The 16538-nt window shown below is 42.2% G+C and overlaps 3 protein-coding genes across 3 annotated transcripts; all 3 read left to right on the top strand.

Annotated features, from left to right (window-relative positions):
* Positions 1-491: 491 nt before the first annotated feature.
* LOC111643520 (uncharacterized) lies at positions 492-1160 on the top strand. Its single transcript, XM_089596062.1, has 2 exons — positions 492-953; positions 1011-1160. Exons 1-2 carry the CDS (start codon positions 492-494, stop codon positions 1158-1160), a joined length of 612 nt encoding a protein of 203 aa, XP_089452188.1.
* Positions 1161-1850: 690 nt separating this feature from the next.
* LOC149375733 (uncharacterized) lies at positions 1851-2675 on the top strand. The gene has a single exon (XM_089596056.1). The coding sequence runs from the start codon at positions 1851-1853 to the stop codon at positions 2673-2675; it is 825 nt and encodes a 274-aa protein (XP_089452182.1).
* Positions 2676-14826: 12151 nt separating this feature from the next.
* On the top strand, positions 14827-15811 carry LOC149375732 (uncharacterized). The gene is made up of 3 exons (XM_089596049.1): positions 14827-14968; positions 15028-15501; positions 15537-15811. The coding sequence occupies exons 1-3, from the start codon at positions 14827-14829 to the stop codon at positions 15809-15811; spliced, it is 891 nt and encodes a 296-aa protein (XP_089452175.1).
* Positions 15812-16538: the final 727 nt, after the last annotated feature.

The raw sequence follows: 16538 nt of genomic DNA, 5'->3' as shown, positions 1-16538 counted from the left end.
TTTACCCCCCCCCAATTTTTTAATTTTATTTCTGTTTTTATTTTATCTATTTTTTTGATTGATTTCTTGTTACGTGAGCCCATCCCCCCTTTTTTTGTTCATTCTGCCCTAATCCCTTTTTAATTTGGACCAGGCAATCCATGCTGGATTGGCTGTGCTCCCACACGACATTTTGGTGCCTCTTATGAGGTTTGAAGTTTCACTGCCTCATTAACATCCCCATCAATCATCGTTGTTTTCAACGCCGTCGCTTCCACGGATCAACCTTCTCCCAGCTGCCAGAAGTTGAGTCAACGTCGTCAATACAGACAAGATTTGTTTTTTTTTTTCTTTTTGTTGTTACCCCCTTTCACTTTTTTCCAATTAGAATCAGCTTGATTTCAAGATATTTCTTTACATTAGTTTTTTTTGGGGGAACCATAAAGGTTGAGAGTGAATTTGTATACTAATTTTTATACACGGTCAATCTAATCAAGTTGCTCGCAACAATCATGAAGAGAAACATCTTGTCAGAAATAGCTGGAATTTTCGATCCTCTAGGTTTGTTAGGTCCAGTTGTATTCGCAGCCAAGGTTATTATGCAGGAGTGTATGAAATCAAAGGTAGGCTGGGACGAATCTGTACCTCAGGACCTGTTCACCAAGTGGGCCTCGTTTGCTAAGCAGCTTAACTTATTGGAAAGGGTATCGTTTCCAAGACTCCTTCTTTTTCCACACGCTGTCACGATTCAAATCCACGGGTTTTGCGACGCCAGCAACCGTGGATATGGGGCTTGCTTGTATGTGAGATCAGTGGATAGGTCTGGGAAGGTTCTCGTGTGCTCAGCTTGTGCGAAATCCCACGTCGCCCCAGTCAAACAAACAACGATTCCTCGACTTGAATTGTGCGGCGCCTTAACGCTGGTTCGATTGTTCAAGGAGTGTAGGGAATTCTTTCCCTTTGTCATTTACAAGGTCGTATTTTGGTCCGATTCTGAGATCGTGTTGCAGTGAATCAAGAAATTCCCTCAGGTCCTCAAAGTCTTCGAAGGAAATCGTGTCGCTGAAATCCAGGAGTGGTCATCAACGATAGAGTGGCGTCACGTGGCAAGTAAAAACAATTTCGCGGATGTTCTTTCCAGGGAACAAAACCCGGCCGAGTTCGTCGAGAATCGTGAGTAGAAGTCGGGAAAGTCTTGGTTGTATGGTCCAGAAGAAGCATGGCCAAATTCAACGAGAAATCACAACATCGATTTACCAGGCTTGAAGGCGTCAACTTGTCTCTTATCGACCTCGAAACCCTCTTATTCCGCAACACCAACTGCGTCAAATTTGTCGTTTCAGGAATAATCCACGAGTCCACCATTCTACAAGCAATCCTTGTCCTACTTTGCATTAGTTAGCTCCTTGTCTTATTGCTTGCGCTGGCGTCATGCGTCTCATCGAACCAAGGCACCACTCTCGATTGCAGAAAGGTCCAGAGCAGAAACAAGGCTTTTAATTTTTATTTAACAGGAACAGTTTGGCAAGGAGATTGAGCAGATCAAGGGAACCGGAAGTACAAAGAACACCAAACTCGCTGCGTTCGATCCATTCATTGACGCGGACGGTCTACTTTGAGTAGGTGGTCGACTATGACACGCGCAAATTCCTGATCGTCAGAAGTACCCGATTTTGTTGCCCTCCTATCATCACGTGACCGATCTTATCATTAGGGAAGTCCATCATTCTTTGTTGCACGCGGGAATTCAAGGCACGCTGTACAAGATTCGCCAATGCTTTTGGTTGTTAGATGGTAAGAATCAGGTTAGGTGGATCGTCAGGCATTGCATTACATGCATTAGGCATCGACCCGTGAATCTTCAGGCCAAAATGAGCGACTTGCCGCGAGCGCGTGTCCAACAAAATGCGGTTTTTCAGCACGTAGGCGTTGATTATTTTGGGCCAATCAACATAAAGGAGAAGAAGTTCCGAAATCAAGTGATTTTATCAGCTTACGGTTGCGTTTTTATCTGCATGCCCACAAAGTCCGTCCACATCGAAATAGCTAGCGACATGACCACAGAAGCGTTTCTTGGAGCGTTTAAGAGGTTTATAGGGCGACGAGGAATCCCATCGCACGTATACTCAGATAACGGAACCAATTTCATAGGTGCAAATAATGAGTTACGCGAAATCTTCAACCTAGTCCACTCAGACTCTTTCCACGATACAATCAGCAGTTATACTGCGAAGCAAAACATCAAATGGCATTTCAATCCGCCAGTGTCACCACATTTCAGTGGGATTTGGGAGTCCACGGTAAAATCGTTTAAACATCATCTCAAACGCGTGATCGGAAAGCAAGTGCTTACCTTTGAACAACTCAATACCCTTTGCATCGAAATCGAATCAATTTTAAATTCGCGACCTATCAGTTCAATGTCAAGCGATCCAAACGACCCATCAGCGTTTACACCCGTGCACTTCTTTATTGGTCGTCCTCTTACGATGTTGCCTGATCACAATTTGACTTCCGTTCCAGATAACCAACTACCAGCATGGAAATTCATTGTGAAGGCGTGGCAGGACTTCTGGAAACGCTGGCATTCGGAATATCTCAACAAACTTCAAAAAAGGACAAAATGGCTCGAGGGAAAGGGAGAAATCAAGGTCGGATCTGTTGTCATCTTAATGGAGAAATCTCAGAAAAGTTAACTCCTCGCCCGATCCATCGATCGCAGCGCCAGCTGCGTCTGAATTGTCGTAAGGGGCAATTCCGCATTTCCGGACGTCGGTCCGCTTTCACCAGCCTTGCGCTGACTCGTGCGACCGAGCAGGGCCCGCCGGTTCGCAAGGGAATCCTATCCCTGCCTTCATTAATTCCTCGCATACTCACACACCGGAAGTCGTTACCAGTAGGTCCTTCCGTACAATCATACACATCCGCATTTACGCACACAAGACCAGTCCGCATTTAAAATTTCGCATTTTCATATCTCATTAGTTATCAATTTCATCAATTTGTATTTGTCTTCGTTTCTTAATAAATCTGGGTTTTTTATGCCTCTGGCTTTTTCCCATTTAAATGGTTTTCTTTATTTATTAACCTCTGTTCAATTTCAGGTAATCAACGCATCATAACCCCCTATTATCAATATTCAAATTCTCAACTTATTTTTTTACTTTTTTTTTTTATTATTTTTATTTTATTTTATTTTATTTCCCTTTATTTATATTTATCCCCCCCCCATTTTTTAATTTTATTTCTGTTTTTATTTTATCTATTTTTTTGATTGATTTCTTGTTACGTGAGCCCCCCCCCCTTTTTGTTCATTTTGCCCTAATCTCTTTTTAATTTGGACCAGGCAGTCCATATTGGATCGGCTGTGCTCCCACACGACAGTGGTGGCAAGCTGTATCTTAGTGGAAGAACAGAGTTTGCCTCCCTTAACCATGCCGGCGACTCACAATCTTCTTCAGAAATAGGTGGTCCTTCGGGCCTGGGACCTAGTGAAAGAGTGTCCGGATGCGCTGTTTCCCGAGTGAACTGCCTCCCCTCCGCTATCAGCCTTGGTTGGATTGCAAACCATACCAGCTGGGCGACCACACTGGATCCCCTCAGTTCTGCCTTGCTCGGCTTTAGATATACTTTGTCAAGTCAGGGATCGCATCCTCTTCTCAATATGGCTACCCAAGCCTTGCGCCCAGTTGGTTGGTGCGTAATTCCTCACCCTCTTATGGTTGGGATCTGTAGGCATATAGCTCACTTTAGATTCATTGTCAACAACTTGGCATGGGGGTGAGTACCGCTTGAGGTCACTAATATGGGTTTTTATCAATTTTTTTATCGTGTTGTCCCTCACTTCACCTACTACCTCTGAAAGGAACTGGGTTACAGGGTAAGGGCCTACAAATTTGTGCGCGAGTTTCGTTGCGAATCATGGAGTTTCTGAGGAGAGTAGGTGATTTCTTCGTATTACACTATCTTCTTACGCAAATGATTCGGCCCTCAACCCGTTATTGTAATATTTTTCTTGCTTCTCCCGCGCTGACTCGAGATGTTTCATAACCAAATCTCTAATCATTTCTAAGTGGCTAACCTTATCGGCCCATAATCTTGTATTAGTCAAATCTAGCGGCGCAGCTGGGGTGTCTCAGTTCAGAAGGGCTACAGGTGGGAGATTCCGCCCAAAATTCAGGAACGCTGAAGTTAATGTCATGGATCTCTGCTCCATTGTATTTACTGCAAATGCAAACCTATGCAGGCGTGCATCAAATGATCAAGTGTTTGATGCCATAAATTTTACAAATTTCTTTTAGTTTTCGATTAACAAACTCCGTGTGGTCGTCAGTTGAGATGTATTTTGGTTTTCCCCACCTGTTCAATACTAATTCCTCTACCGCCTTTTGGATGCTTTTCTCGTCTGCTATTCAGAGTGCATTTAACTCGACGTATTTAGTAAATAGATTTTGAATGAACAATTGATCTCTCTGTCCATTCTTCGATGGAGGTTTTGGCCCTGCAATATCCATTGCTGTTGCTATCCACGGTTGTTCTATTATTCTTTTCCCCATGAAACCAGCTGGGGCTTCCTGTAGAACATTTCACTGTTGGCAGTCTTGACACCCCGCGACATACTGAACTAAATCTTGAAAATAACCAGCCCAATAACAACAATTAGCGTGTAACGAGGTAAATCTGGCCTCCAGGCTCGTGCTGCTCTCACTGACGCAACGCGTATGACATCACACCGGCAAAGGCGCACCTTCCTGGAATTGTTTCTTTTGTTTTGCTCCCGGAAAAAGTAAAAGAGGACGAAGCGACGCAGGGCACAGCAGCAACTGCGAGGAACGAGTACGAGTGAGCGCACGCAACACTGTTTGGGCCGCGGCGGTGGCCCTCGGGTATTAGAGAGAGAGAGAAAAAAGTTTGAGAAGCCGAGAGGTAGCGTGTCTTTTCTCCCCCGTTTTTATGCGTCGTACTAAGACTCGCGAGCACAGGCAGGATGCTTAGACTCAGTTCAGGAGTCGTGGATAGAGTGAGCAAGAGCGAGAGCGAAAGAGTGAGCGTGTGTGAAGGAGCGAGAGAGATAGAGAGAGCGTACCAGAGTACGAGATCATCGCGGGTGCATGCTCGGGAGTGCCGCTGAAAGGGTTCGCGTGTTTCCGTCCAGAGTACGTGAGGAGAAAGAGCGCAGTCAAGAGGAATAAAGAAAGTGAGAAAGGACCGGGACCAGGAACAGAAGGGGGCAAGGGTAAGGTTACCGGGAGACAGAGAGAGCGAAAGAGAGAGCGAGAGTGCGAAGAAAACCCAACAGGACGAGTAGGAAAGAGCAGCAGGGAGAAGAAGAAAGTAAGATTGTGTGGACACCAGGGCAGGGAAGGGACAGGACCGAGAGACGGTGAGAGGGTGCGGGTGAGGGGATTCGGGAGTGTGTGTGTGACGTGGCCAGGAACGCGTTAGAACAGCAGCCCCTCCTGATCTCAGGATCCCGAACGAGCGTTCGCGGTTCGCGCAGCGAGGCAGAACTGCTACAGCGCCGTCGAGGAGTTAATTTGTACCACACGGCGAAGAGTTTGATTAAACAATTTCCTTAAAACTAAAAGTTATTGTGTCCCCATTATTATTTCTCTCCTTAGAAAGAGAGAAACCCCGTGCAGACCCCCCTTCTGTATTACAGGTGCAGAAATCCAGAGGACGACGGACAACAAGGAGACGGACGAGACACGTTACGTCCACGGCTTCGGTACCACCTCCCCCCTTTCCTTTTTTCCTCTTTACAGGTACAGGAGTGCAGCGTGACAAGCGAGACAGGCATTGGGAAGCATCTTGAGCATTGTATAATTCTTTGACACAGTGTTCCTTCGGCAGAACGGTTTTCCATTAATCGAGATTCTCTATCGTTGTGCTAATGATAGGGTTAGGTTTGTGGAAGAAAAGGGTTCCATTCTTATATTTTCAATTTACAAATTTCCGTGGAAGCGCTTGCACCCTTTTTACCCGTTTCAAGAACCATTTATCACTTACTTGCTCTATATTGGGCGTAATGACTGTGAGTTTTAATGTGCACAGAAAAGGGCGTCCGGAACCTGACGTAGTTTTCTCTTTCTATGGACGAACTCCAAGTCATATGCCTGCAACGTAGTATTCCATTGAGCCTATCTTCCTACTGGGTCCTTCAACCTAGTAAGCCGTAACAGACTGATGTCATCTGTGATTACTGTAATGCGTTCACCTTGTATATATCTCCTTAATCTATCCATAGCCCACATTACAGCCCAACACTCCTTTTTTGTCATTGTATCGTTCCGTTCTGGCTTGCTTAGAGTGCGGCTGACATAACATATTGCATGTTCTCCGCTCTCAAGGTTCTATGTCAATACAGCACCAACAGTTTAGTCACTGGCATCTGTTTGTGGGACGAACAGTTGCAAAGAATCAGATCTCGATAAAACCGGTGCTTTGATCAGGGCTTGTTTAAGGCTTTCAAAGGTTGACTATTGCTCACGTCTTTGGACATGAGCTTCGTAAGGGGTAATTTCTTTTTGAAGAAATCGGAGATAAACCTGGAATATCATCCAATCATGTCTATGAATCTCTTGAGTTGTTTGAGGGTAGTGGGTGCGGGATGCTCCAGGATTGGCCTAATTTTGTCAAGATGTGTCCTAAGACCTTTCTCGTCAACCACTTATCCAAGGTACTTGACCTCTCCACACCCAAACTCTGACTTTTCGCTATGAGTCACAAGATTTGCCTCCTTTTATGCTCTCAAAACAATCCTTAACCACTTAAGGTGGTCCTTGAACGTTTCCAAGACAATTATAATATCGTCCATAAATGTGTAAGCGTATGGTTCCCATTCTGGTTTAATAATATAATCTATGGTGGTCTGGAGTGTAGCTGGTAAGTTGGTAAATTTGAAGTGCATGCATACATATTGATATAATTCTCTACAGCAAACGCTGTGTATTGCTTGCTATTCTCATTGAAGAGGATTTGATGGTAGGCCTCGCTAAGATCGATTTTCAATATGTACCTGGCCCAACGCAATTTATCTAAGATGTCGTCCATTAGTCGCATGGGATAAGCATTTTTCCATGTAATTTCGTATAATTTCCGGTAATCTATACAAAAACAAAATTTTTCGTTTGTTTTTGGCACAAGAAGCGGACAACTATACCACGAACTTTCGGATTCTTCGATAATAGTTTAATACAACAACCAGTCTATCTCATCATACGCGATCATCAGGAGTTTGGGCGAATACCGTCATGGACGTTGTTTAATGGGAAGGTAATCTTGCACATCGATACTGCGTTTGGCTACGGTTGTGATACCAAGCTTTTCTGGGTGACAGACTATCAAATTGTTGAGGACTTTCTTGAGCTCTTGCTCTTCAGAAGGGGTCATCATTATTAATCCTCCCACAACAGCAATTGCTGATGAGCGTATCTGATCACTCTTCTTCCCCTTAAATTCTTGACATGGACTTGTAGGAATGCACCATGAATCCTTACGGTGGTCTACAATAACATGAAAAGTTTTCAGAAAACCTATCCCAAAAATGGCTTCGTACTTCAACTCGTCCACCAATCCCAACATTAGTGTCTTGGTCGTTTTCCCGATGATTAATGCAACGCTTACGGTGCCTTCAACGACCAGTACTTTGCCGTTGGCAACAGAAATCGTAGCGCGACAGGGTTGGAAACTCTTAACCCATCTAGTGATTACTTTTTCCAGATAACAATGTTCTGCACCGATATTCACGAGGGCTTGCACTCTAATACCTGTGACATTAAGCGGTAAATTTTAGTTCCATACGTCCCCCACCCAAGTCCTTGACCCGTGGCAGACACTGCGTTCTCGGTCGATGGTAGGAAGCTCAGCTCCAACCGTTCCTTCCATCCACTGCTTTGAAGGTGTTTTTTTTAACTTCCCCATTCCCTAGGAACTTTCAGTGCCCATAGTTGGCTATAGAACTGATTCTTTTTGTCACTTCGTCTTTCCACTGTGATAATGTTGTGGTAGTACATATCCAGTAATTCTTGAAAGCTGACAGAGCCACTTGCAAAAACTCTCTCAGTTAATATACCCTCTGACTACTACACCTTTGTACATCGCCTAGTTTCCCTACTAGCCATGTCAAAAATGTCAGTACCACAAATCCGATTGCTGAACAAGTTTCGAGAAGTCTCTGTCGTTCCTTATCTTTGGTTACTGTAGTCTCTAGTTTATTTAGAGTCATGTCTTGATCTCGTGAGGCAGCACTGACTCCTATTGCCCCCCTCTTTTGGTATCTTCTGATCTCTCCACCCGATACTTCGAGCACTTGAAGTATTTATCTCCTATCTTGCCACATTTAGTACAGTACTCACGGTAGGGGAAATCATATATTACACCAGTGTCCGACGTTACGGCAAATAAAGAACGATCGGTCTTTGTTTTCCGTAGAGGTATTTTCTCCAGGATTTTTTGTGTTATTGCTCGTTGATTTTTTCTCCTTAGAGGGTGATGCTTGTGCATTCTGGCACCGTTTTCTGGCCTCTTGTTTTATTAGCATCATATCATTTAATGGAGCTAGCATTTCCTCTAGTTGCTGCTGCACACTCTTTAGCTAATTTGCCGTTTTATCCTCCCTGGCCAGTGTAGTAATGACTGTAGTGGTCAATACTTTCATCAGTTGTAAATAAGCGTTATCTTCTACTCATAATATTTCCTGTAGGTTTGCGACGCTTTGTATGTGTGCATCAGCAGGCCTTGTCCATCACGCATTACCAAATTCATTTCTACATGATTATCTTATACTCCCACGCTATTGAGATCACGACGTACTTGCCCGCTGACAACATCCCAGAATTTTTTTGTTACAGGTAATGAGGTGTTGCTTCGATACACCTTTGCAACGTTGGCGTTTATTTCAGATGATACATCGTATACGAATCGGGTTTCATCGTGTTCTGATCTATCTTCTACGTCCAAAATCTCCATAGCTGAAGTATTGTTTTCCGACCGTGTGATCTCATCGACTTTCCTATTCCATGTGTAAGCTGATGGTCCAAAACGTTTCCTATTTAAAAACTTTTGCAATCAATCTCTAGCCTCTAATGTAGTCCCATTACTTTTGAGTCCTAATAGTATCACGTATTGGAAAATTTCCCCATTTGTATAATGATTGACCGCACCCATTTTCACTCCTAATTTTGTATCATTGCTCAACGTTTCGAGCTCATCCCCTTTTGTTGCACTTGCACTGACAGAAAACTCTAAGTCCTTTAATAAAATTGTCATATTTATGTGTACGTATCTGAGAGGTTAAGAAAATACGAAAACGAATGGGACGTTAATGTGTACGTGGTAAGATAGTAAATTAATGCTATATACAGGACAGGTAGCAAGTTGATTAAAATACGCCGTAAACTACTGTAGGGATTATTTCGGATGAGTTCTCCAAACATCAATATACCAGCAGGCTGCTACATAAATGTAATTAACTGGCTTTTATTACCTCCCACTATAACCTTCTTAATCCAAATATCGTGTACTCCAACTTGCCTACTTTTGTATTCTAAGGACATGTTTAAGAATAGAGAGAACTAACTTTATTTATTAACGCAACGCGTTTTTTACATCACTGTCATTTAGTTAGAGACAAAACACCAGGAAAGACAATATGATCAAATATAATAATGTACTAAAACTAAATAATGAAAAATATAAATATGTGTATGACTCACTTAAAAAAAAACTAGCACGACCACTGTGGGCCAGGCAACCAATTTATATACATTGTATTTATATATTGTAAACAAAGTGGCCAAGCAGTACGCGTGAGCAAACCTATCTGCTAAAGCATACGGCGGGCACACAAAATGGTCGTTAAAGAGCACCGTGCCGAGCATCTGCCTATACAATTAGTCGAGCGCTATGTAACATGTCATACCTCACTCATTGACCTGTAAGTAGCAAGGCTCGGCATCAAGGTATTTTCTTTACAGGACTAAAGAGATGAGACAATTGTTACCTATATTCTCAAACAACTCAATACAACTACTATATGATGAATTACGCTACCTAAGTATCCGACCTTGCCTATTTCGATGCAGCTTTAGCCTTACTAGTGCAGATTCGGCAGTTGTTGCTCTCCATAATACTTCCGCGGTAGGGACGGGATATAAGGAAGTGGGCCTGATAGTAAGATGCTAGTGCATACTCTTGTGCTTACAATCATGGCTTACAAGTACTTGATAATAACCGATATCGATGCAAATTGTTCTATCGGTTAAAATAAAAAATAATCTGCAAAATAACAAAACAGTTACACAAACTAAACAAAAAAAAGTACTTAAAAAAATTTTTTTTTAAGAAAAAAGAAAATTAAAGATGTAGTGAAAATGCACAAAAATAAAAAATTATAACAAAAAAATTGGTAATTGCCTGTCCAGTGGCAGCCAGGTTATTTTATTACAATGTGTTTATTACTTATTACTATATTATTATGTGTTTGTTACCTGGATCCAATAAAGAGAAATGAATAAAAAACTTATAGTTTTACAAACCCAAAAAAATGACTGTATCTTTTTCGATTGGTCAGAGCCGTAAATGCTCTTCCCTGCTTCCACTGTTGCAATGCCTGGGTAAAAGATTCCAATTTCGTATCCCTTGTTCGTGTATTCGATCATTTGTTTTTTTCTTTTTTTTTTTTTTTTTTTTGTATTATTGCAAGTGCGAAAGGAATAGAAAAAAAACTATAATCGTTATGATATTTTTGGCAAAGATGTGAACTTTTCAAAACATAACGATAGTTCACACAGTTGCGACACTCCATACAAAATTGTGTCTTAATTTCTTAGTGTGCATGCGCCATTTTGTACTACCAAAAACACGGGGGAAAGGCGCACAGTGCAAAATCGCAGAAAGCAGAATTAGCTTTTATAAAAATTTTTGTTTGTTTATAGTTTCCTTTACTAACAAATGAGTATTTTTACACAACATTGGAATAGTTTATTATAAAAAAATTATTCAAGAAAAAATAAATCAGCAGGAGAACAAAAAAACAGGGGTCACAGGGCTCTTCAGGTAAACAGCACGTATTGGCTATACCTATATATATATATGGCACGTCTGATGAGCTGACCAACCTTGCCTGGCTAGTTGGTGATTAATTTCGATAATGTAACTAAGAGAATGCAGTAATCACTCCAAAATAATTTGAATTCGATAAAGTATACCAATGTCGTGTAAGAATAAGTACCAATGTCATAAATTATCTCATGAAATCATGTTTTTAATTAATTAAAATAGTACCATTTCCATAAGATCCAATGCTTTTAATGGCAATTGGTATTAAACTCCGGTATTGGCGGCACCCTCTGAGATGTGCTCGTAGTCAATAAGTACATTAGAGCATACGTAAAAGAAGACTTATATTCACACTTACTGAAGGTTCGTTTCTAGAAACTAATAAACTGGTTATTATCATTCATACTTACTCAAGATTCGTGTTTGCGCCGGAAAGTAATGCTGGAATGGCAATTGTCGCGAGTAGGAATCGAGATCAGTAGTTACCAAAGTATCACGTTACGAATAACTATGTACAAATTTATTATCAAATTAATTACCAATGCTCGCTGTGAGAGAAGCATTCTCAACAGCGGCCGTGAGCTGACTGACTGTTGTGCAGAACAGTTAAATTTAAATGTCTGAAGCATTTTGGGTCTATACATTGAAATAGTAAAGTGAAACTAGCTAGTGGTTAAGATAGATTAACATAAGCTTAATACAGGTGAAATTCTTTGTTTTGGTTTTACACGTAAAGAGATAGTAAAGGTAAGGAAAGCGTTACTATTGTAAGAGAAAGAATCTTAATGTAACTGTAGCGCAATAAATATAACTTTTAAACTAAACAGTTCGTTTTTAGAAACTAATAATCTGATTAATGTCATCCACAATTACTAAAGGCTAATTTCGTTTATTATTTATTCCATTGATTATGCATCAGTTTGAGTTAGTTCGGTATACAACTACAGTTACAGAAAAACGAAAAGTTTTCTGCTCAAAACATTTTAAAAATATAAGTTTTGTCAAAATTTAGGACATTTCATGTGTTTTTGAAAAAAATTCAGGACAGATAAGGCAAAATCAGTGGGCATTCAAATTTTTGCGGATTGTATGACCAGAAACATGGCACCTGGTGGACACTCTTTAGCACGGAATGTCGCAACTGTGTAAACTGTGACATAACGTTATACTTAATTCTAATTACAAATATACTTACTTTTTAAATAATAAAGTTAAAATCCTGATAATTATTAATAAAAGCTCATCCCCACAATAAGTTTCATTTAAAAATTAGAACAAGTGTTATTTGATGTGAAATAATGCAGTTAATAAACGTATTAAAAATCAAAGATAAATAAAATCGGCGCGCCAAATCACTACTTTAAAGGAGGTGTGGAAACGCGTTAACAAATTATATAGATGAAATAATCCCTACGGAAGCGGTGAAAAATGTCTAAAGAGGGCTAGAACAAGTATTGGAGCGTTGCTCACATTGTGTGTTTAGAAATTGTAAAGAGGCTGTTATATATACATGCACATGTGTACGTGTGGGCGTGCATGCACGTGTGTGTGTGTGTGAGCGTGTATGTCTATGCGGTGACTGGTATAGACTACTTGTATAGTAAACAAAAGGAAAAGGAAAAAATGTGGGGACCCGACCCTGCTGCGCAACCGTCGGTAAAAGAGTAGGCTCTTTAGCCTTCCTCCACTTCTCTTTCTCCAGCATCTCTGCTCGCAGTGCAGGCCGCTGCGCAAGCAGAGAAGTCTCCACCGTCATTGCGAGCACACATTTTGTAGCTTTCCTGAGAAGCCCTTTCTTACTAGTGAATATTAAACATTTTCTTGTTAATGTTAACAAGCGTTTAATTACTTCACCTCCTTCCTCAACTCGTGGACACGGCAGCCATGGGACTGCCACCTCAAGCCGATTCATAGGCTACATACACATCATATCCCATAAAAAGACGCATGTACAATAGTTTTATGCAGTGGTAAAGTGTGTAAGAGAGAGAAAGAGAGAGAAGGAGAGAGAAAGAAAGAGAAAGAGGCAGAGAAAAAACGGTGCCAGTGCGCAGAAAAGAGAAAGCAGTGGAAGTAAATAGGTGAGAGTAGTTAATTGTCTCCTTCATTCTCTTGTTCCCATACATTTTTCCGTTACTCTCTTACGTAACGTTACATTTTTCTTATTTGGGTTTCAGGAAGAGGAAAGGTATTATCATACTTCCTGGAAGATGTAAACAGCAAGTTTGTGTTTTGGCAGCCATTATTGTTGCCTATCGAGAGCCAGCCTTCCTAGGGCTCACGCTAACACCTCGTCGATGATTCTCCCAAAATACATCGTCTCGGCCTCTCGACGCCAAAATCACCGAGTGATCCGAGCCCTTCCGGACGCTTCCAGTACAGTGCTTTTGACCGTGCAGCATTCTTGCGTGTTTACGCCAGCCAACGGCATTGCTCAGCGACAGCCCATCATTGATGCAGCTCATCATACCAGCTCCAGCTTGCAGTGGCCCTAAGCTCATCGTCTTGCCGCAGCTCCTGCAGGTACTCATGCGTGACCTTGCGAATTGCGATTTCGCCGAACATTTGCAATTATAATTAAGGTGATTCAATAGTGTTGGCATGCTTTGTTTTTTTTGCGTACCGTCTTGATTACTTGTATATACATATATACTTTTTCTCGCGTTGTTTACAATTACAGTCTTTGCGCAGGCCCACATGAACTTGCGTATTATATGTCGTGTCTCGACGCGCGCGCGCGTGCACAACTCGCAGCGTTTTCTTGAAATCACCTTGTGTTTTGCTTAAAGCCGTGCTTGCTGTTGTTTATTTGTATCTCATTCAACACGATTTCAAAATGAGGCTCCGCGTATTTTCAGACTTTAACGTTATTATTTTTTTTTTTAATTAAAATAGTCTATTTTTTTTAAAACCCTTGCAGTCCTACACTCTTGTCGTGCATTTTGCGTAAAATTTTTTGTTTGTTTGTTTATTTACTTGGCTTCTTCTATTGAGATTTTGAATCATTCCGCCAAAGAACTACAAGCGTCGCTCAAGCAAGCAATGGACAAAATCGGAGAGCTAGAACTACAGGTGCAGGGTAGATCTAACAATTTAAACGCAAGGGGTGACGACAGCGAAGATCCGACATCTCAGGTAGTGGCTGCTGCGAGAGCTGCCAAAATAGCGAACTTCATGCGTTCTTACCCTCAGGCGTGGTTTGCTCAAGCCGAAATTACGCTTAGAAATTGCGGTGTCACGGTCTCCGCGACCAAATCGGGCTACATTGCCGAAAAATTAGATTCGGATTCTATGATGTCCATTCTTGATTTATTGAATTTGCATCTGAGGCCTCCAGATCTTTACGAGCAAATCAAAAAACGTATAATTTCTACTTCTGGGGGCTCGTCGGAACAGCGTCTCCGTCAGCTTTTGCGCAACTAGGTTTCGCTAGAAGGCAAACCGTCCATGATTTTGAGCAGAATGCGTGCCTTGGAGAAAGGATGTAGGGAGAAGGTCCTCAGGATCGTGTTCCTGGAGCAACTTTCTCCCGGTTGTCATGCAGCTCTTTCAATCCTTAATATCACATCCCTAACAGCTTTAGCAGAGGCAGCAGATAGGTACTGTGACTCCCTCGCCTCCGAACACACGAATATCTCCGCTGTCAAAACTCATGCCCAAGCCACGACCCGACCCATTAGCTGAGTAGAAAACCTTTTGATTTCGTCCATGGATGATCGATCCTTTTAGCTTTTTGAAAAATTATCAAACAATGTTGATACCTTAAAAAAAAAAGTCGATCTCCTTATGGGTAAAAATAAGATCGGCCCCTCCCGCGGCCGCTCAAAGTCACGTAATCGTAACAACCACTCTCGCCGCAATGATGACAAGGCTACTAAGTCTGAGTCCAACCCCGGCCCCAAATCTGATGATCTTTGCTACATCCATCGTAAGTATAGCGCTAGGGCTTTTCGCTGTAAGGGCAACTGCTCTTGGCCTAAGGCACAGGAAAACTAGGTTCTCCTCCTCGCGTGGAAGCTGCGAGCGAGGTTTCTTCTGGAGCAAGCCGCTTCTATATCCGCGACATCTCGTCTGGTTTTCTTTTTCTTGTTGACAAGGGAGCAGAAATCTCCTTTCTGCCCAAGACCGATCTTTCAGCCAGATCCACTGACTTTAAATTGTTCGCAGCCAATGATTCCGTAATCCATACTTACGGTGAGGTAGACCTGGCGCTTAATCTGCGCTTGAAACGCCGTTTTCCCTGGAAATTCCATCGTGCCGACGTTTCTAGCCCTATTTTGGGGGCAGGCTTCCTGCACTTTTATGGTCTTATCGTTGACGTTTCACGCCGCAGGCTCATTGACCCTCACTCGAACTTCTACTTAATTGGCTGTCTCAGAGAGGCCGACTCGCCCATAATCAGTCTCTTTTCCTCTAGCTCTCGAATTTCTCAAATTCTTGCTGACTTCCCTGAAGTCACAGGTAAAAAACCTGCTCAGTTTATTACGGTTTTAAAGACGTTTTTCATCATATAAAAACTCACGGTCCACCGGTCACCGAACGCACGCGTCATCTCGATCCCGAAAAATATCAAATAGCCAAAGAGGAATTCGAGCAGCTTGTCAGAAATGGTACTTGCCGCTACTCCAAGAGCCCCTGGGCCAGCCCAATTCACATGGTTCGTAAGAAGGATGGCTCTTGGAGAATCTGCGAGGACTATCGCCGTCTAAACTCTTGCACGGTTCCCGATAAGTTCACCATACCCTACCTTTACGATTATTCTGTTCTCTGAAAGGGTAAAAAAGTTTTTGCAAAACTTGACTTTTACATAGCCTATTACCAGATTCCTATTGCGCCCACGGACATTATTAAGACTGCAGTCACGACCCCGTTTGGTTTGTTTGAGTATGTTTTCATGCCTTTTGGCCTCTGCAATGCCTCGCAGTCCTTTCAAAGATATATTAATCAGGCTTTGGGTGATCTGAACTTTATTTTTGTTTATCTTGATGATATTTTAGTTTTCTCTTCCTCTCCTGAGGAACACGATTCTCATCTCAAGACGGTTTTCGCACGTCTCAAAAAATTCGGCCTCCACCTCAATCTAGCCAAATGTGAATTTCACAAATCGGGAATCGTTTTTCTTGGCCATCTCATCGATTAGGATGGCTTAAGGCCGTGCAAAGAGAAAATTCAGGCCATTGCCGATTTCCCCAGACCCAAGACGGTCCTCGAGCTCCGAAGGTTTTTGGGCCTTGTAAATTTTTATCGGTGAAGCCTTCCCAATGCAACATCGGTTCAGGTTCCTTTCTATGCATTCACGCACGCCTCCTAAAAAAACGATCGCCGGCTAATTGATTGGGTAGAAGAATTCATCAAGGCTTTCGAGGACACCAAAAATAGTCTTATTAACGCTTGTCATCTCGTGCATCCCTCTTCCACTGCTCCTACGCGTCTTGTAACCGATGCCTCAGACTTTGCCATGGGTGCAGCCCTCAAGCAGTTTACTGATGGAACTTGGC

This window comes from Copidosoma floridanum, unplaced genomic scaffold (assembly GCF_036245765.1).
Source record: "Copidosoma floridanum isolate Cflo_tuat_1 unplaced genomic scaffold, Cflo_Japanese_pri ptg000004l, whole genome shotgun sequence".
Lineage (NCBI taxonomy): Eukaryota > Metazoa > Arthropoda > Insecta > Hymenoptera > Encyrtidae > Copidosoma > Copidosoma floridanum.
Note: the sequence above shows the minus strand (reverse complement) of the source record. Positions and strands in the feature narration are given on the sequence as shown.